A 21,574-nucleotide genomic window follows, 5' to 3' on the forward strand; every position below is an offset into this window, starting at 1 on the left:
TCCGGCAAGTAAGTTTCCCCTGGCGGAGGACGCATGCGCACGCACTTCGCGCAGCCGTTAACGTCGGGCTTGCGCTCCGGTGCGCACCCGGATGCAGAGGGCGTCTGTGTCAGTGGCTGCCGCGTGCAATGTGCACGTATCCCGGCACCACTTTCAGGTATTCGGGTTTCCCGGCGTAGATTTGTGTAAGTACAAACTTTTCGTTTCATTTTTTCCTCCTTAACTACGAATCTTGGTACGAATCAAGTAGACAGTGATTGAAGGCACTTGATCGATTCCTCCAAAAATACCCTTGCGCTGAATACGATTTTCGCTATTTTAGTGGCAGAGAAGTGATGATAGATAAGGATGAGAAACGATAATTTTGTAAACGACGGTAGTGATCTTCACTTTGTACTTTTTATTGCCTCAAAAGTTGTTTCACCTGTCTGTGTGGTGGGGTTGGTTTTGTTAATTGTGGGACTTTGGTGGGAGTTAATGGTGCTGCGATATCCGGTCAGTTTTATAGATCTGGACCACTCTGGGTTCTGGACAGTCACATTGTATTCATCTCTTGTTGAGCCCAAGTATAAGGTCACACCCCCGCCCCCTGCCAACATGGCGCTGGCCGAGCTTATCTTCCTGATTTTACTCCTTGTAACTTCTTCCCCCCCGGCGGACCTGCAGCAAATCAGCCCTTGCCACCCCGTCCTGGGACCTCAGCAATAGGGCCCCGTCCAATCAACTGCCACCCCGCCTCTTTCCCTGAACTATTAGCTCTTCCCAGCCCTATAAAAGAGCATGTATTTTCAGAATAAAGCGGAACTTCTCCCGTGATTTGTTTTGAACTGTGGCTCTGTGCGCTTCTTTCATTGGTGCTGAAACCCAGGAGGGAGATCCCTCGTCATTTGAGGACCCCCTCTATCCACCCAGCCAAAGCTTCTCACCCTCGTCCGCCTTCTCGAGCACTGGCTACCCTCCAACCATTACCGGCCAACTGTTAGGTGAGTCACCCTTTGAGAGGCGACCGCCCTTAATCAGACTACCGCTGGACTTTGGCCGTGATCGTCAGGCAAACCCGACGTCTGGTTATACGGGGAGACCACACCCCACCTCGGCCTTCACGACCACATGGACTCTTAGGTGCCTCTTTCTCGCCTCAGTCTGTCGGGAGGGAATAACACACCCCTTCCTCTTCTCTCTTATCTCCATCTTTCTCTCTTCTCTCCTCTTGCACGCCAACTAAAAGCCTCGCGCGCTAGGTACTCTGTGACCTCGGCATTTCACCCTGGCAGGGAAAATCTCGGGTGATGGCCTCACTTTTCCCTTGCCACGGACTCTATCGAGTCCCGTGAATGGTTTCGCTCAGTTGGGGATGCCTGAACGAGTGGCCATTCACTTCCCCCAGTCCGGAGATCGCTCTCTCTCTCCCTCCCTCCCCCGCTTCTTTGCCTCTCATCTCCCTCACTTCCTCTCCTCTGTAAACAATGGGGGTCTCTTCTTCCCTCCCAAACGACTCCCCCTTAAAATGCCGACTCTCCAACTTGGCTGGTCTCTCACTCACTCCAGATATTAAACCTAAAACCTCATTAAATTCTGCACCCAAGATTGGCCTTCGTACCGATTAGACAATCTTAGGCGGTGGCCTCCCGAAGGCTCCTTTGACCCCCAAATTCTCCAGGATCTTTTCAATTACTGCCAGCGCTCGAAAAAGTGGAAGGAGATCCCCTATGTTGAAGCCTTTACCCTCCTCCGTTCTCACCCCAATCTCTGTTCTTCCTGCAGCCCTCATCAGGTTCTGCTCGCCTGCAAACCCTCCCCTACTGCCGAGCCTGCCACCTTATCTTTCTATCCGCAGGCGAACCACCCCCCTACTGCCCACCTACCTCTGTCCCTACCTTTCCTTCATCCTCTCCTGAGTCCTCTTCACCATCACTCTCCCCGCCTCCTAACTCCTTCAGCCTTCCAGCCACTAAGTTGTGCTCCCAAATCACCCATTCCCATGTCCTGGCACCCCTTCGAGAGGTCGCTGGACTCGAAGGGGTTATTTGGGTTCATGTTCCATTTTCCATGACTCATCTCACCCAGTTTGAGAAGAGATTGGGCTCTTTCATGACTGATCCCACTAAGTATATTCGGGAATTCCAGTGGGTCTCCAGGCTTACAGTCTCACCCACCATGAATCTACATGCTTCTAGCCAATACCCTTCTTCCTGAAGAACGTAGGCAGGTATGGGAATTAGCCCACACCCATGCAGATGACACCCATCATGTTAATCCTAACCATCCCACCGGCCCCCATGCGGTTCCTGAACAGGACCCAGAGTGGGACTATAACACCGCAGCTGGAGTGCAGCTGAGAAATCAGTTTGCTGCCTGCATAGTTGCTGGCCTTAAGAAGGCCACCCGTAAGGCAGTTAATTTCCAAAAAATCCAGGAAATAATGCAGAAAAAAGATGAAAAGATCATCTCACTAAGGCTCTCCAACAATATACCAACTTAGATCCTAAGACCCCCGATGGTAGATACGTCCTTATGACTTATTTTCTATCTCAAAGTTACCCTGACATTAAGGCTAAATTAAAAAAACTTGAACAAGGGCCTGCAACACCTCAGTTCGAAATTCTGGCTATGGTTTTCAAGGTCTTCCAAAACCATGATGAGGAAGCTGAACACCGCAAATACCAGAGATATGAAAAGGCAGAGCATAGTAAGTTTCAGATGCTCGCTCAGGTCTTTCAAGGGACCCCCCCAAACTCAGCGCCAACATCTTCCACAAAGTAAAAATCCTCGAGGTGCCTGCTTCAAATGTGGAAAAGAAGGCCACTGGGCGAAAACATGTCCCACCCCAAGGACCCCTATTACCCCTTGCCTGAAATGCCAACAAATGGGTCACTGGGGATCAGACTGTCCCACCTCCCAAAGGGGACCTGTGGCCAGGAACCCTAACATTGACCTCCTGGGCCTGGCACACAATGATTGACGGGGCCTTGGGTCCTCCTCCCCTGCCATCACTGTTGACAGGCAGGAACTCAGGGTGGAGATTTGTGTGGATGGGTGCCATATTAACTTACTCTTAGATATTGGAGCCACATTTTTGGTCTTGAGGGAGTTTTGGGGACCCACAATGCCATCATCCTCTCCTATTGTCAGTGTAGGAGGGAAATCTATACTTCCACTAGAGACCCCTCCCCTTACATGTACCATAGAAAATTTCCCATTCTCACATTCCTTCCTTGTCATGCCCCAGTGTCCAGTGCCACTTCTTGGTAGGAATATCTCAATCCTCAAAACCACCATCTCAATACAGCCACCATCTTCCCCCACTCCACACTTCCTAATGGCACTCCTGACAGACAATCCCACAATTCCCTTTTGCTCTAACTGTGCCGGGCCACTAGAGGGCCATCCGCGCACCCACTTTCCTGTCCCAACCCACCTCGTCAATCCTATCATATGGGACACCCAAAGCCCCTCCATGGTCGGTTGCCCTCCTGTCCTCATTCACCTTAAAGAGCCCAACCAGTTTCCTAGTCCGTCCCAGTATCCCTTGTCCACCGTTGCCCTACTTGGCCTCCAGCCTATTATACATGATCTTATAACTAAAAAATACCTTCGACCTACACATTCTCCCTATAACACCCCCATATTAGCGGTTAAGAAACCTAATGGTACCTACCGGTTGGTACAAGACCTTCGCCTCATTAATTCCTCTGTTATTACTATCCACCACCTGGTCCCTGACCCGTTACACTCTTCTTTCCCAGATCCTGGCCACCTCTACCCATTTCTGTTATTGATTTAAAAGATGCCTTTTTCTCTATTCCCAAGACATTTTGCATTCACCTGGACTGACCCAAAGACCAGACATTCTCAACAACTCACTGTCCTTCCTCAGGGTTTTAGGGATAGTTCCCATATCTTTGGGCAGGTTTTGGCAGCAGACCTGGAAGGCTTCCACTCAGCCTGCCCCTCCACGTTCCTTCAGTATGTAGATGAATTCCTCCTTTGTAGCCCTTCGGCTGAAATCTCCAACGTTGACACAATCAACTTAATCATCTAGCCCAAAAGGGGTATTGGGCCTCCCCACAAAAGGCACAAATCTCCACACCCACGGTCACCTACCTTGGGTTCCTCATTCCACATGGAAAAAAGGCTATTACCACTGACAGGAAACACCTCATTAACTCTCTCCCTGCCCCAAAAACCAAGGCCGAAATTTTATCTTTTTTAGGACTGGCAGGATACTTCAGGGCGTGGATTCCAAATTTTTCCCTCCTAGCTAGACCATTATATGATATGGCAAAGGGCCCCCAGAATGAGCCAACTGCTGGACGGCCTTTTCAGACGCTCAAATAAGTGCTCCTTTGAGCTCCGGCCCTTCACTTGCCTAGTTTATCCAAACCATTTCTCTTGTGTGTTCATGAAAAGGGAGGCCAAGGTTTGGGGGTCTTAGGACAAGAGTACGGCCCCACTTTTGCTCCAGTAGCCTATCTTTCTAAACAGCTAGATCCCACCATTAGAGGGTGGGTACCTTGCCTGCGAGCCCTAGCTGCCAGCCAGGTCCTCCAGAAGGAAGCTCATAAGCTGACCTTTGGATCCCCTCTTACCATTCTTTCGCCACACCACCTGAAGGACCTGCTAACCTACAAGGGACTCCAGTCGCTTCCCCTCCTCTAGGGTGCTTTCCTTACTTGTGTCTTTTCTCCAGAATCCGGTGGTATCCTTTAAACCTTGCCCTCCATTAAACCCTGCCTCTCTGCTCCCAACCTCCCCTCCCCCAGCTGATTTCCCCATACACAATTGTACAGAAACCTTAGAAACCTTTTTACCCTGTCCCACTTCAATGTCCAAAGGCCCTTTGCCACATCCCTACCTTATTTGGCTTACGGATGGTAGTTCGTTCATGCACGATGGCACACGGAGAGCGAGATACACTGTCGTCTCCCATTCAACAATAGAAGCCAACTCTCTCCCATCAAACACAACCAACAGGCCGAACTTCTGGCAGCTATTCAAGCCTGTGGATTGGAGCAGGGAAAGCTCTATCCCTCTACACAGATTCTAAATATGTTCTTCACTCTTTGCTGTCCCATGCTGCCATATGGAAGGAAAGAGGACTACTAACATCCAAGGGCACTTCTGTTACCAATTCCAAACTTATTTCTCACCTACCCAGGGCTGCACAGTGCCCTCCAGGCTTGGAGTCACTCATTGCAAGGCACATCAATCTGGCTCTTCTCCCATCACAGTCGGAAACTCTAGGGCTGACCAAGCAGCATGGGCAGCCGCCCTCAAAACCCTGGACCCCTCCACTGTGCTCATGCTCACCCCCTCCGGCGATATGCACGAGGAAGACCATAAACACCTTTTCCACTTCCTTCATTCCCTGTTCCACTCTAGCCCCCAAAGCCTGGCAACCTTCCTCCAATCCTTCTTCTCCCTCTCTGCGGACAACAAAGCCCTTTTGCAACACATATCCTCAACGTATCGCATCTGCCAGCGAACCAACACCAACACACCCTTGCGGCCCAAACCTTTTTCCTCTCACCAAGCCCGCGGGCACACCCCTGTGGCAGACTGGCAGATTGACTTTACCAACATGCCCAGGGTTAAACACATAAAATATCTGCTGGTCCTAGTAGACACCTTCTCTGGCTGGGTCAAGGCCTTTCCTCCATCCAACAAAAGAGCCTCTACAGTAGCCTCCACTCTGATGACTCAAATCATTCCTCGATTTGGAATGCCCACCTTGATCCAGTCCGACAGAGGCCCGGAGTTCACCTCACAGAACACCCAGTCTCTCACTCAGGCTCTGTCCTTTCCTTGGCATTTCCATTGTTCTTATTGCCCGCAAGCATCAGGGAAAGTTGAAAGAACAAACCAAACTCTCAAAGATATCCTTACAAAGCTCACCATGGAATTAAGTATGGATTGGGTGAAGCTACTTCCTCTGGCCCTTCTCCGCCTGCGGGCTCTGCCAAAGAAACCCTCACTCCTTTCCCTCTTTGAGATTATGTACGGCCGCCCTCTTCTTCCCCTTGGCATCTCACCAAAAGCCTGGCCCCTTCCCGAGAACTATGCCCTACCCCTTCTCTTCCACCTCCAAACTAAATTATGGAAACACCAAGACTGGCTTCTCCCTGACCCCGACGTCTCCCAGAACTCCCTCCCTCTAACACCTGGTCAGTTTGTGTACTATTGTCCCCTGGGAGAGAGAGACCCCCTCAAACCAAAATGGGAGGGGCCAACTTCGGTGATCTTGTGTACTCCAACAGTTGCCAAGCTGACCCTCCCTAACAATCGGCTTACTCCATGGATTCATATTTCCAGGCTAAAGCCAGTCTCCAGTTCCCTGGGCCCTGAAGAACTCACCTGGAGTCTTCGGCGACACCTTCCTGCGGACCTCAAACAAAATATTCTTGCTCTCCCTCTCCTCATAACCCCTTAAAGCTTAATTTTTCCCACGTCTCCCTTCTTGAGCCAGTTCCTGAACATGATCCATGTTAGTCCAGCCCTAACCCCTATCCTCCTACCCCTTCTCCTTATGCCCCTCTTAATAACTTCCACACCTTTTGTGTGGAGATTTAAGGTGAGGCAAACATACACAGAAAAGAACACCAAGACCACCTCTCTGGCAGCAACAGCCGACTGTCCCCTGATGGGTTGCTCTGGCGTTATTCATATCTCAATTCCCCTGACCACCAAGCTATTTCAACAGGCTACCCGCCCCTACCTTTGCTTTTTATACGATCAAACCCGAGATTACTGCAAATGGTGGCCTGACACCTACGGAGGCTGCCCATATTGGTCTTGCAGGGTTCATGATGCCTTTTTGGGACAGCTGAACATAGGCATCTTTTCCTACGTTAGCAATGCCCACACCTACAATCTCACCATCAAAGGCTCATGGGATCCTCGGTGGGCTTCGGGAGTAACTGCTTCCGTTTACTGTAATGGATATTCTCGCACTCCCTGTGGATCCCTCCACATTTCTCGGGAATATGTCTCCATAGGCACCCAGGTGTCTTAGGTATCCTCTGACATCAAGCATTCAGAAAAAAAATCATCATGCAGGCCTTACAAAATTCCTCCTCTTCCGGCTCATTTTACTCCTGGCTTCAGATACTAAGGACACCATTGGCCTCCTCAATAACACCTTTCCAACTATTAGCCCTGCCGATTGTTTTCTTTGCACTTCTCTAAACTGACCTCTGCTAGCTGCAGTTCCCCTAAATGCTATGAGCTACACATTCCCTTCTCAGGAGTCTTCCATAAAACATTTTTCTCACATCCCCTTGTGGGAACCTGAGGACATCTCCTCCCACTCACCTCCCGGAACCTGCATCTACGGAACCCAAACCCAAGCTGCTCCTTCCATGGCCTGTGCCATTAACATCACTTCTAACAATGCTACTTATGCCCAACCCATACATTTCTTTTGGTGTAACGGAAGCCTCACAAATGTCCTCTTTAAGAACTTAACCTCCCCTTGTGTCCTTGTTACAATTGTTCCACAGTTAACCCTTTACAGCAGCTCGGAACTTCGGTTCCTTATGTCTCCACCCTCACGTGCTAAGCGCGCAGCTTTCCTACCCATGCTGGTTGGTGTTTCATTGACCACTTCTCTTGCTGGGACGGGTCTATCAGGAGGTGCTCTGGCCCACTCCTTATGGGCCGTTGAGGATATCAACACCCGGCTGGAGAGCGCTCTCTCCTCTACTGCCTCCTCCCTTTCCTCTCTGCAAAAGCAGGTAACCTCCTTGGCCCAGGTGACTCTCCAGAATCACCAGGCTCTGGACCTCCTTACAGCCAAAAAAGGGGGAACCTGTGTATTCCTTCAGGAAGAATGTTGCTATTATATTAATGAATCCGGCCTAGTGGAACAAAATATTGTCAAATTACGTAATTTGGCAGCAGACCTACAAAGACCCCCCCCTCCATTCCCCATTCTCCTTGTGGTTCCAGTCTCCCCTTCCAACATGGATGGCCCATTCTAGGACCATTATCCATCGTTTTTCTCACCTGTCTCTTTATACCCTGTATCATTAAGTTCCTTCAGAACCAAGTGGGTAAAATCTCTAACCAGGCTTTTAACCAGCTTCTCCTCAGGAATTATCAGCTACTGGCAACAGGTGAGCCCAGCGCCTCCTCTCAGGGACACCTCACTACCTGTTGAGGGAGCTGTAACCAACCTATGGACCTCCTTCCTAGTGGCCCTCCATCAGGACGCCTGGCTTATTCCACCTGTCCACCACCTAGAGGAATGGAATGAAGCGATGCAGGACCTCTGGCTACAGGGAACGTTTTGTGACTTTAGTCCCCAACAGATCTTCCCTTTTTTGGCCTTGTTATGGGGCTTCTTGACCAGGTTCCTCCCGATTCCTGCACCCCGTCCCTGACTCCGCCCCCATCCAGCAGGAAGTAGCCGGACTGAACGACGCCCCTTTCCAATATAAAACAAGAAAGGGAGGAATATAAAGTCACCCCCACCCCAGGTGCCAACATGGCTCTGGCCGAGCTTCTCTTCCTGATTTTACTCCTCATAACTTCTTCCCCTCGGGGCAAACCTGCAGCATATCAGCTCTTGCCACCCCGTTCAGGGACCTCAGCAATAGGGTCCTGTCCAATCAACTGCCACCCTGCCTCTTTCCCTGAACTATTAGCTCTTCCCAGCCCTATAAAAGAGCATGTATTTTCAGAATAAAGCAACTTCTCCGGTGATTTGTTTGGACAGTGGCTCCGTGTGCTTCGTTCACCAAGGCCACTATATGTCTCCTTGTGTCGCATGTCTGAGCTGAGGAGACTGACTCAATGTTCCTTTCTTTTCAAGGTGGCACATCGAAGTGAGCTTTAAAGCTCTACTTGGCACCCACAAAATGTATTCTTAGGGGTTCATCAGCCTTAAGTAGTTTTCCATCTCTTCTGGAAGCTTAGCTTAGGATGATCATCCTATCAAAAATACAGTTTAGAGATCTTGCAATTCTAGTGAACAGGAAAATTACCCAGAACAGACCCAGTAGACCACAGGAGAGCAGACGTTATCAGTTAAACCAGAAATGTGCCCAGAGCCAAAGTGGAAGTCACCACACAGAGATAACAGCCATTTCAGCTTCTGAAACCAGGCTTTGCCACAAGCTTCCCGCCTTGTCCTAGCTGCTTTACCAATTTTGTATCCACCTATTAGTAGCCAGTGCCACTCTAACCTGATCTCCTGCACTACCTTATCTCTTGTAACCTGATCTCCTGCACTGCATTGTAACTCCACTGCTTGGGTTTCAGAATTTTCCAGTGTGTGCTCCTCATGTCTGCCAGCATAAATAAACCCAAATTCTTCTGATTTGAGTGTCACTTGTTTTTTTTTTTTTTTTTTTTTTGTGGTGCTGGGGATTGAACCCAGTGCCGTGTGTTTGTGAGGCAAGCACTCTACCAACTGAGCTATACCCCAGCCCTTCTCTTGGTTTCTTGTCAGTCTTTTTCCACATTTCTGGAGGCCCCAGGGAGATTCCAACGTTCTGGCCCCTTGAGCCACCAGCCAGTGGCTGGACTGCACCAGAGTAGGAAGGGACCCATGAGGCTGCATTGTACCCGTAGGATTTTGGATCCTCCTTCACCTTGGAGTTCTAACCCTCCAGGCAGCCTTGCCCCAACCAGACTGCAAGGAGAAATGGACCAACTCACTTGGCAACTCACCCAGACTCAGTAAGTCCCAGGAAAAGTCAGTCCCCAGTGAGGTACCATCCCACCGAGTGGAAGGGAAGCTTGATCATCTCCTAGGAGTCTCCGAAAGGAACTCTACAGGTCCCAGCTCCCAAAGCTGGGAGGAAATGCAATAACCTCTGATCTGTAAATGTGCATGTAAATGAGTGACCTGATTTGCTGTTGTCTTAGATTTGAGTTTGAGGCTTCATGGCGGAAAGCTATGGAGTCTGAGTGGGTCTGTCCTATGATTCTGTGGTGGCCCTCATACAGCTTAGGGTGGCATCCAGGCAACCCAATCCAGAGTCATGATACCTTGCCATTGATACTAAGGCTACCTAGGTTCCTTCTGAAGGCAGCGAGGCAGATATCTGATTGGTTTCTTCTCTTGAAGGGTCACCCACCCTTGTCTGTCTTTGCACCACTGATGCAGAAGGGGAAACACATAGGGTGGGAAATAGCACTCCTGATGATCATGGGTAGAAATTCTTTGAAACTGAAGACTGTATGCTTAAAAATTTCAAGAAGAGATTCTCAGGAGACTCTGGGATCAAAATGTCTCCAGGAAAATTGCATACACTATGCAAATTGAAGTGGCCCTCTGAAGACTTACTGTTAGGGCTGTCTATCAAGTGTAATAGGGACCCCCAGACACCCAGATCAGTTCCCCTTATATTAACTCCTGGCTTCAGATAGCCAGACCCTGCCTCCTTGAGTCTGATTCTGTGTCAAAAAAAAAAAAAAAAAAAAAAAAACGGGACAAGCAGTTTTTGTGGCCTAGGTAAAGAAACCCAAAGACCATGAGCTGACCAAACTTGTCCAAGGGGAGCCAGAGAATGAGCCATCTGTGCCCCCACCATACATTCCTAGCATGCTGACACCACCGAGGCAACTAATGCTGCATCTCCCAGACATCCTGCTGCCTTCAGTGAGTCCCCCCTCAACCTTTTTAGCAGCTTCCCAGTCCAGACAGCATCTTAAGCCTTCCCCTGGCCTGTAGCCCAGTTCCACAGCCCATGAGATGATTGCTTTGTTTATCCCAAGCACCAGCCCTTCTGACTGTGACCCTCCAGATGCCACTCCAGATCAATGCTGACAGCATGGCCCAGCCTGGGCACTCTATCCTTTATTACCAGCCTTTTAGTACCACAGATCTCCTAAGCTGGAGAAACCACACATCACCCTATTCAGAGAAGTCCCAGACCATAATCAACTTCCTAGAGTCCATATTTCAGAACCACTAACCTACTTGGGGTGCTTGCTACCAGATCCTCCTGACATTTTTCAACATGGATGAACAACAAGGAATCTTGATGGAGGCTGACTGTTGGCTTCAAGGTTAAGCCCCAGCAGGAACCCAAGATGCAAAAGCTTGGGCAACAGAGACATCCCTGATACTTGGCCCTCCTGAGACTTCAAAACAGCAGATGGACAAGGAACCCGCAGCCAATACTGGACTGCCCTCCTAGGGGCTTGGCAGGAGCTAAGAAACCAACTTACATGTCCAAAACCACAGCAGTTATCCAGAAACCAAGGGAGTCACCAATTACCTTCTATGAGAGACTGTGTGAGGCCTTCCTATTGTACACTGCCTTTGACCCAGAAGCACCAGAAAACCAGTGAATGGTCAACACAATGTTTGTGGTCCAACCATACACTGACATTCACAGAAAATCCAGAAACTTGAGAACTTCACTGGAATGAATACCACCCAGCTGATGGAAGTGGCAAACAAGGTCTTTGTGAACTGAGGCCATGAGGTCAAATGGGAAGCCAAGAAGAGAATGAAAATCAAAGTGTCTTTGTTGACTACAGCACTGGGGAAACTGGACCTGACTGGGCAGTCAACCGCACCATGAAAGGGGGGACCCAATAGAAGAGCCCCCTCTGAGAAAACCAATGCACCTATTGCAAGGAGACTGGCTACTAAAAGAATGATTGTCCTCACCTTAAGGGACCAACACAAGGACCTAACAAGACTGCTTCAGGGAAGAAGACAAAATGGTAACCCAAACCAAAAACCCAGAACCTCATTGGTCTGACCAGAATCAAATCAGATTAGGGGCAACCAGTTTCCTTACTACTGGGCCCCTGAGAACCCATGGTCAAAATGAAAGTGGGGGCCCAATCAATGATTTTCATGGTTGATACAGGTACTGAACACTCCATGGTCATTAGAGCACAGAACCCCAGTCATTGAGCACGGGGCTACAATAGTCAGCACCACTGGCACCCAAACTGCAGTTCTGTGGATCCTGGACACATGGTAACTCACAAATTCTTATACCTACCAGAATGCCCAATTCTCCTGCTGAGAAGAGACTTAATAACAAAGCCCAGAGCCCATATCACCTTCTCCCAGGGAGGACCCACAAGCCTTACATTGCAAAACCAATGGCCCCTTATCATGGAAGTGACTGTACCTATAGAAGATGAATGGCAGCTTTACCACTAGGAGAGGGGGGCCTGATGAAGCCCACTTGCCTGTTGGAGAAGTTTTCTGATGTCTGGGCTAAGAAAGGGCCCCCAGCTTGACTTACAACCATGCACCCATAATGGTAGATCTCAAACCCAGGGCTCTCCCTGTTAGGCAGAGACAATATCCAGTGCCATGGGAAGCGTGTCTGGGGATTCAGGCCCACCTGCAGTGGCTTAAGGATGCAGGAATACTGGTTGAATGCCAATCAAAGTGGTACACCCCACTGCTGCCCATCAAGAAGGCAGGAGGAAATGACTACTGACCTGTCTAGGACCTGCGGGCAGTCAACAATGCTCTTATCGTGCTGCATCCAGTGGTTCCCAACCCCTATACTGTCCTGAGCCTCTTGCTACCATAAGCAAACTGGTTCACCTGTCTGGACCTAAAAGACGCTTCCTTCTGCCTCTGCCTGGTCCCAGATAGCCAGCCTCTATTCACCTTTGAATGGGAATACCCCCACATGGGGAGAAAAAAACAAATGACCCAGAATAGACTGCCTCAGGGATTCAAAAATTTGCCCACCCTGTTCAGAGAAGCCCTAGCAGCAGACCTGTCAAATTTCTTGAAAGAAAACCCAGGCTGTACCTTGTTCCAGTATGTCAATGACCTTCTCCTGGCAAGCCCCAACCAGGAGAAATGCTGGGAAGGAACAAACACATTGTTAGCCCAACTCTCTGAGGCAGGCTACAGAGCTTCTGGATAAAGGCCCAGTCTGCCAGCAAGAGGTCCAATACTTTGGGCTCATCATTTCAGAAAGACAGCACATCCTAGGTCCAGAGAGAAAACAGGCCTTCTGCTCCATTCCACAAAGGATCAAAAAGGATGTCCAAGAATTCTTTGGAGCAGCAGGGTTCTGCTGCATCTGGATACCTGGATATTCAAGCCTGTCCAAATCACTCTATGAAGTCACAGCAGGTCTGGAAAGGACCCTCTGAACTGGGGACAGAACCAAGAAAAGACTTTCCAGGAGATAAAGAGACTGTTAACCAGCGCCCCTGCAACTAGCTGTCAACTTCTTGATCCATGAAAAGAACCACACAGCCCTGGGAGTCCTTACCCAAATGGGTCAGTAGCAGCGAACCTCTTGCTAGCAGACTGGGCCTTTTTCCGGAAGTTCTGTAGCCTGCCTCAGAGAGTTGGGCTTACAATGCCTTTGTTCCTTCCCAGCATTTCTCCTGGTTGGGGCTTGCCAGGAGAAAGTCATCGATGTACTGGAACACTTGGACCCAGTGGCTTCAGGGAGGCTGTCATGTCTTCAGGACTTGGCTACCATGGTAACCTTCATCAAGGAAGCCAACAAGCACACCCTGGGATAGGATTAATGTTAAGTTTCCCCATGTAGTCATGGCCCTAATGAATGGGCAAGGACACAAATGGCTTAACAGTTTCAGGATGGCTCATTATCAAGGATTAATATGTGAAAACCTGTGAGTCAGGCTCAAAATGTAAAATGTGAAATGTAAACCCTGCTGTTGCAGGAAACAGATGTTGAGAAGCAGCAAACAGCACTCAGAGAGGAGAACTCCAAAATTTCTTTTACACCAGCTGGTCCAGAGAAAAACAAAAACTCCAAATTCTGATTCCTGATCCATAGTTTCTCACAATAGTTGTAGGTTATGTGATGTCATCTTAGTCCCATCCAGTCATTGGGGCTTTTTTCTCTTTTTAAAAAAAGATTCCTAATCTGTGCAGCTGAAGGCCTTGTGCAGGGTCTCTGACATAAAGCATGCTCACAGAAACAGATAAGAAGAAATGGCTCTTTTCACAGTTATCTGTTACACTTCAAGAGGGAGTAGTCAGACTCCTAGAGCAGTTATTTATAATCTAAAAGTAGGGGCCCATGGTTAATTAGGTTTCCTGGAGAAAGGATGAGGGGAGTGGAATTGACCTCTTCCCAAGGCTTTGGTTTCTTACCATATCATTTTTGTAATTTTGTTTCACAACCAGGTCTGGTTTTGCCACCACACTGCTACTTTCCCACCAACAGAGAAAGGGCTTCCAGATCATGACTTGGAGGAAGTGATGGATGAAGTTGACTCTGGCAGACCAGACTTAACGGATGTCCCCCTCTGAGATCCAGAACTTGAATGTTTTACAGATGGAAGCAGCTTTGTACAGAGAAGACAATGGAAAGCTGGGTTTGCAGTCACTACTGCTGATGACATCATACAAGCTAAAGCCATGGTGCAAGGATGGGTCTGCACAGTCAACTGAACTTTGGACATTGGCCCAGGCATTATGATATACAAAATGGAAACAATGTACCTTTGCCGCCCAATAGGTGAATGGGGTGATCTATAAGGAAAGAAGGCTACTGACATCAGGAGGAAAAGAGATTAAGAACAAGGAAGAAATCCTCCAACTGTTGGATGCAGTCTGGGAGCTGTCCCAGTCACCCAGTGCAGGGGCCACCAGAAGGGCTCAGACCATGTCAGCAGGGAAATCGCCTGACTGACCAGGCAGCAAAGGAGCTGCAGAGAAACTAAGTTCCCTCAGGGGTCTGGAAAGAACCGCCAAGCTCTTGCTGGCCCCAGAGCTGCCTCCTACCCCAGTTACTCCAAGGAAGAGAAACAAGGGGCAAAGACCGAGAAAGGAATAAAGGAAGGAGGGGACTGGTGGTAGCTGCCTGACCAGAGACTCTGTCCCCAGTGCTGTAGCAGCCCCCTTGGTAAAACGATATCATCACTAACTCACTTGGGGAAAACAGCCCCAGAAAAACTGATGAGCTAGTACTATTTCATCCCCAAGTTCTCACCCTGTGCACCCAAACATGTGCCAGGTGCAGTACATGCACACACAAAAATGCAAGTCAAGGACCTAAATCAAGTCCCAGGGTACAAACAACAGGCACCATGCCTTTCAAGGACATGGTAGTGGATTTCACACAGGTCAAGCACTGTTGGGAATACTGATACCTCCTCGTCCTTGTCTGCACTTACTGAGGGTGGGTTGAAGCACAAAAAAGGCAGGAGAAGTGGTAAAGGCCTTCTCCAGAGAAGTTATCCTCAGATATGGGCTTCCCCTTTCTTTTGGGTCAGACAGTGGACCAGCCTTCATTGCAGAAATAGTCCAGGGCCTGGCTCAGATCTTAAAAATAAAATGGAAACTCCATATGGCATATAGGCCTCAGAACTCAGGGAAAGTAGAGCACATGAATTGGACCCTCAAAACCACTTTAGTCAAACTCTGCCAGGAAACTCAGTCCCCCAGGATAGAGATGTTACCATTGGCTTTACTCAGAGCATGCTGTACCCCAAGACCCAATGGTTACTCACTCTTTGAGATTCTCTGTGTAAGACCCACTCCTATAATAAGCAGGCTTAGAGGAGACCTCAGGCAGATTGGAGACTTGAAAATGTCTCAACATCTTCAAGCCCTAAGAAAAACCCTACACCACATATTCCAAGAAGTTTTGGAAAGGACCCCCATCCCCATGAGTAACTGGGCTCATTCCCACCAACCAGGTGACATGATTTGGGTAAAGATTGGAAAAAGGAGCCATTCTAGCCAACTGGTCCCCATCTCCTACTTCGGTTAAGGTTGCAGATTTTACTCCCTGGAACCCTCACTCTCAGACAAAGAAAGCAGCAACTCTAGTGGACCCTGAGAGTTGGCGGACAGCCTGGGAACTAACTAGCCCCATCAAATGAAGGATACAGAGGATGACTCAGCAGCCCACTAGAAAGAACTCCAGCCCTGCTCTGACCACACCAGAGGCTGGTCAGTCAGTGCACAGCAGAAGCTTGAGGATTCCCTGTTCCCTCTGTCACATCTGTCTCCTCCTGCTAATAAGCACTGTTGCTACATTCCTTGCTGTTGGATCAACTCCCAAGATTGGAGCATAGGCCAGAGATTGTGGCTGGCCTCCTGCTATTTCCTCATAGTAGGAAGTTTTGTTGTTGGTAGCCTGAACACCCTCCTGCCCCACCTCATTTTGAGCTGTTAATGCCCCTGGATTATGCTTTGCCACCCTTCTTTTATAGGTTACTATAACCACAGCAAACTGACAACGGGAAAAGGGGCTTATGTTGTTACCTATCTATCTTCCATGCTTTGTTGTCATGCAATACATACCTCCCTTTCCACACCCTGTACGTGCTTCCACTATACTCACCTGGGCACCCACTCAATACTCTGCCTTACCACAGACAAATGTGAACCTAAGGGGACAACTTATGTTTACTGGAATGGCTTCTATGTAACTTGGGCTCTACTTCTAACCTTCAACCCAGGTCTCATCACTTTAGTCTGCTGGATGGGCCTGGACTTGTGTACCCACTCCTCACTTCACTGAAAGGCTCATACAAACCACTCAAACCTCTTAATTTGGACTCCCAGTTGGATCTGTTCCTAAAATGCAGCCCACCACCATCTTAACAATACCAATTCTGAGGCTGGCCAAGGATTGCTGGTTGTGCTTATCCATGAAAACCCCATATTACTTAGCCACACCAATACTTTTGAGAAATGTTATAGCCACAGAGCCCCCTCCAAATCTACCACAATGAGGCCCATTTTAGGGCCAGTCAAACTGACTCAACAGGCTCCTGAATGTGTAACAAGCAATGAAGGGACAGAGCATATAGCCAATTTAACTAGGGACCAATGTAACCAAACATTAACAGGTAACCCACGAACACAACATGATGTCACCCCTGCCAAGGCCTATTCTTTATATGTGGGACAGATGCTTATGTACACCTGCCAACTAATTGGACAAGGATATTCACTTTGGCTTTCCTCATCTCTCAGATGAACATAGTACCTAATACCCAAACCCTCCCCATACCTTTGTCGGCCAATACGTGGTCAAGGAGAGCCATCCTAGTCATATTGCTACTAATTATATTGAGGATAATGGCCAGAAAAGTACAGGCATAGGAGGGATCACTTCATCAACCACCTTTTACTACAAACTAAGAACTTAACAGATGATATTGAGCAAGTGGCAAAATTATTAGTAGCCCTACAGGATCAATTACACTCCCTGGCTGAGGTAGTTTTGCAAAATAGGAAGGGGACTGGACTTACAGCTGAAAAGGGAGGAATCTGTCTCTTCCTAAATGAAGAATGCTTTTGTACAAACTAGTCGGGCTATGGCCCAGCAACTGTAAGACCAAGCCTACATAGATGACAGAATTAGCAAATTCCTGGAGCTTTTGGAATAACATCTGGAGTTGACCCTCATGGCTCCTCCACTTGACTGGCCCCCTCATAATCCTATTGGCTCTCTTGATCCGTCTCATTACTCGCTTCATCAATTCATGAAAAGAGTCAGTCAAACTATACTTACTGGAGCTGAGGTTGTAGTTCAGTAGTAGAGCGCCCACCTAGCATGTGTGAGATCCTGGATTCGATCCTCAGCACCAGATAAAAATAAAATAACAATATTGTCCACCTATAACTCTCTCTCTCCCTCTCTCTCTCTCTATATATCTATATATGTGTGTGTGTGTGTGTATAAAACTATCAAAACTATCATTATATATAACTATCATTACTGGTAACCCAAAATAGGCTCCTGGGCCAGGAAGAACCTGATAAGAATGAGGGGTATCACTCTCTCCCAACAGGCCTGAGGTTGATACTTATCCACCTCAGGTTGGAAAAAGCACCCTAAGGGGGGAATGAACAGGAAGAATACCCCAAACAGACTCAGTAGGCCACAGGAGAAGTTATCAAACCAGAAGTGGGCACAAGGCCAAAGTCCTTACACAGAGATAATCGGCCTTTCTCCTTCTATAACCAGGCTTCCCACCCTGACCTACCCACTGTTCCCACTTGAGCAACCCCAAATTTCAAGCCCACTGATTTGCAGCCAGTACCACTCTTGTAACCTAATCTTCTGCACTGCCCTATAAAAACCCTAAAACTCCACTGCTCAGGGCCCAGAATTTTTTAGTGTGAGCTCCTTGAGGTCAGCAACAAAAATAAACTCCGAGTGTCGCTGGGTTTCTTACCTGTCTGTTTTTCCATAATGCTAGAATCAAGCTAATACATAGAATGAGTATTCCAGTGAGCTCAATGGAAGAGGCTGGTTTTATAGACAGGCTGAAGAAAGCAGAAACGGGATGAAGAAGGGATTGGTCATTTCAAAGTTAATTTCCTCTCAAAGTGGGGACAGGAAGATGGAACCCTCGAAAAATAACTGATTTGTTAACATAAAGTTACTTCAGATTACTTTTTGGAAGGAACTTCATTATCATGCCAATTGAAACTGGCCTGTTTGGGAAATTTGGTTGTTTTCTCTCTTGATTTCTTGGAAGGCTATCTTCATTTTCAATGTAGAACTTTAGCATAAGTGACTCCATTTTAGTTTTTAGTGTGGACTGTTGAAGCTTAGTCCAAAACAATGGACTTCTATAATTTTCATCATTTATTTATTTAGGTACTGGGGATTGAAGCCAGGGTGCTTTAGCCTCCTGAGTTACTGGGATTACAGGCATGTGCCACCATGCCTGGATGGATTTCTTTTTTAAAAAAATATTTTTATTAGTTGCTGATGGACCTTTATTTTATTTATTTACACGCAGTACTGAGAATTGAACCCAGTACCTCACATGTACTAGGTAAGCACTTTGCCACTAAGCCACAATCCCAGCCCCTGGCTGGATTTCTTTTTGAGGTGATGAAAATATTCTGGAAATAGAGTGGTGATGATCACATAACCTTGTGACTATACTTAAAAAACTACTGAATCGTATACTTTAAAGGGGTGAATTTTATGTTCTGGTTTATATCAATAAAAATAATTATAAAGGCATAATATTCTGTCCCATGGAAATACTAAAAAGAGGAATTATTATAAAAATAGGCTAGACATGAGCTTATTTCTAGAATGTGAATATATATAAAATTACAAGTGTGAAACTTATCTTTGTGTAATTGAGAAGAAATGTGACTCTGACATTTCCTGTAACATGAATAAATCTGTCAGAACTGATGTGTAACTCCCCACCACTACCAACAAAAAACTGTTAATATTCTAAGACTGGAAACTAGAGTCCAAAAAATTATTTCCATAGTAACTTTATGTCTTTTCTGATTCTATCCAGTTATCCCCTGATGCTTCCCCTGAATTCTAACCAACCCCTTATATTCATGGGAATCCAAAATGAAAATCTTTCCTTTTTGGAATTTCCTTTTTGAGCATGGTGCTGACAAACGTCTACACTGTTGGGGAGGTGGTGGCTGCCTGAGGAAAGAATCCCAGTTCCAAGAGCAGTAAATAAGGATGTCAGGACTTATGGGTGATAATGGGAAGAACTGGGCTGGGACAATAGGGCAGAGTCCTTCGGCACAAACTTAGGCTAAACTTCAGGAGTTAGGTGGATTCTAGAAAAGAACAAAAGATAATGGTCCAGGATTACCACATGTATTGACCAGGTTCAGGTCAATAGAGTGAGGTGACATTCTTCTAGCTGAGAAGCACTTTTTTTCAAAAGAAGGACCAGGGGAGAGGAGAGCTGAGAAACAGGACACCTCAGGTTTGGACAATAAACCACAACTAGGCCTTACCCTAGCCTCAGTCTATTTGGGTAAGCACTCTAAAGAACTATCCTTGAGAAGAGTTGGCACAAGTCAGAAAATATCTCCTCTTGGTAAATTATAAAGAAAAGCCCAGGATCTTAAAATTCCCTTCCTCATCCTCCCACTTTTCCCAGATTAATACCCAACAGAGAGCCAGAAATGTGATGGCATGTTCCCACCAAAATCAGGAGGTAGATCCCAGGCAGAGTCACCCACATACATGCTAGTTTTAACCATGTTTAACCTTTTATTAAGCCAACTGAATGGGGGTTATTATAAGGGAGTTCTCAGTGTCCTGTGTCCCAAGGAGGAGGCTGGAGCTCAGCAGCTGCTGCAGTCACTGGGGTAGACGTCCCAGTGCAGGCCAATGGCATCAATGAGAGAACCAGCTCGGCCACTGATGAATCGAAGTACAGTGTTGGGGTACAAGGGCACAGCGTTGAAACTTGTGCCTGTGTCTTTCCCAAAAGGCAGGTAGCGGCCCTTGTCTGTCACAAAGACCAGCTTCCTCAGATAGTTCTTGTATTTGCCAGACACCTGAATCACTGACTCCCCAGGGTGCAGGAAGATCTCCTCCAGGTCTCCTGATTTGCCACCCACATAATCGCTCCACACCTTGCCATAGCGCACCTGGAGACTGGGGACAAGTGGAGAAGGAAGACATTGAATAGGGCATCACAACTCAGGATCTCTGGGCCTACACGCTGAGACCTTCAAACTGGTGATGTGACATTTCTAGTCCTATAGAATGTAAACCATATGAGCCCTAGAAGATCACACACGGAATTCAACTCCTCATTTTGCCAACAAACAGCTCAGAGGGAAAAGAAGTTGCCCACATATCACCCAGACAACAGTCTCAGAACTTGAATTTGGAGTCTGGGGTTCTACCATGTCCCCAACCCCCATTGAAAGAAGATTTTCAAACATCTGAAAGGCCCATGCTGGAGAAGGAAGAGACTTGTCAGTATAGTCTCAGATGCAGAACCTGGATCAGAAGGAGACACATTTTGGCTCTGCATATGACAAATTCCCAACTCTATGAAAGAAATGTGGCTATCTCAGGGGAGAAACAAAGCAAAGATTGGAGGATGGCCTAACAGTAATATTGCAAAGGAGCCACCTCAGAGGGGCCTGACCTAGACAATTTCCAGGCCCCTGAGAGTTTTGGTTATCTGCTTTGCCAGGGACATGTGTGTTGGGAGGTAAGAGTTGTGACAGATCTAGCTCCTCTATCAATTTTTCACCATATCCTGTTTTACCTCTGACTTGCTGATTGAAACAGATGTGATCCAAAGTTAATGAGAAATTTCCAACTTGTTAAAATCCAAGAGGGTCCCCAAACCACAGAAACTCGTCTTACCCTACAATGTAGTATCGACTGACACGGACACGAAGGGCAGTGATGGGACCTTCCAGCTGGTTGCCAGAATGGGAGAATCGCTGTCCTCCACCACCTCCATACTCTCCGTTATAGGAGGAGGACCTAACCTGAACTGGAGGGAAGAGAAGGAGTTGGAGGGAGAAATCCCCAGGGAACTCAGTTGCTCCCCACCACCGCTGTTCCTCGCATGACTGTGCCCACCACCCCAAGCCAGCCTATAAAAGTTTTGGTCAACAGCAGTGCAGGGGCTGCCTTCCCAGAACCCCATGACCAGGTTTGTGGCATCACACTTACTGGCATTGGCAGAGGCTGAGGCACAAAGAAGGGTGAGGATCGCAATCGTCAACATTCTGGGGCTGGAGTGGGAAGAGAGGAAAAATGAGGCTGTATCCTTTTCCTGCTGGACTTCATGTACCCAGGCATCCCTGGATTTCCAGTTTAGACTTGGATTTTTCAATCCTTCAATTCAGACCTTGCCAGCTTAGTCTTGAGCCTAAAGAAGA

At 47.7% G+C, this 21,574-nt stretch overlaps 2 protein-coding genes across 2 annotated transcripts in view; one reads left to right on the plus strand and one right to left on the minus strand.

Moving 5' to 3' along the window:
* The first annotated feature begins 17 nt into the window (after positions 1–17).
* The window catches only part of LOC306649472 (transmembrane protein C16orf54), a 56,515-nt gene continuing 34,958 nt past the window's right edge, over positions 18–21,574 (plus strand). The window contains exon 1 of the mRNA XM_079120501.1: positions 18–185. The gene's annotated coding sequence lies outside the window, so the exon portion shown is untranslated. The remainder of the gene's footprint in view (positions 186–21,574) is intronic.
* ZG16 (zymogen granule protein 16) lies at positions 18,595–21,427 on the minus strand. The gene is made up of 3 exons (XM_079120250.1): positions 21,366–21,427; positions 21,051–21,183; positions 18,595–20,324 (listed from the first exon to the last, which is right to left on the minus strand). Exons 1-3 carry the CDS (start codon positions 21,418–21,420, stop codon positions 20,009–20,011), a joined length of 504 nt encoding a protein of 167 aa, XP_078976376.1. The 5' UTR covers positions 21,421–21,427; the 3' UTR covers positions 18,595–20,008.

Source organism: Sciurus vulgaris (assembly GCF_902686455.1).
Source record: "Sciurus vulgaris genome assembly, chromosome: 18".
NCBI classification, from domain to species: Eukaryota; Metazoa; Chordata; class Mammalia; order Rodentia; family Sciuridae; genus Sciurus; species Sciurus vulgaris.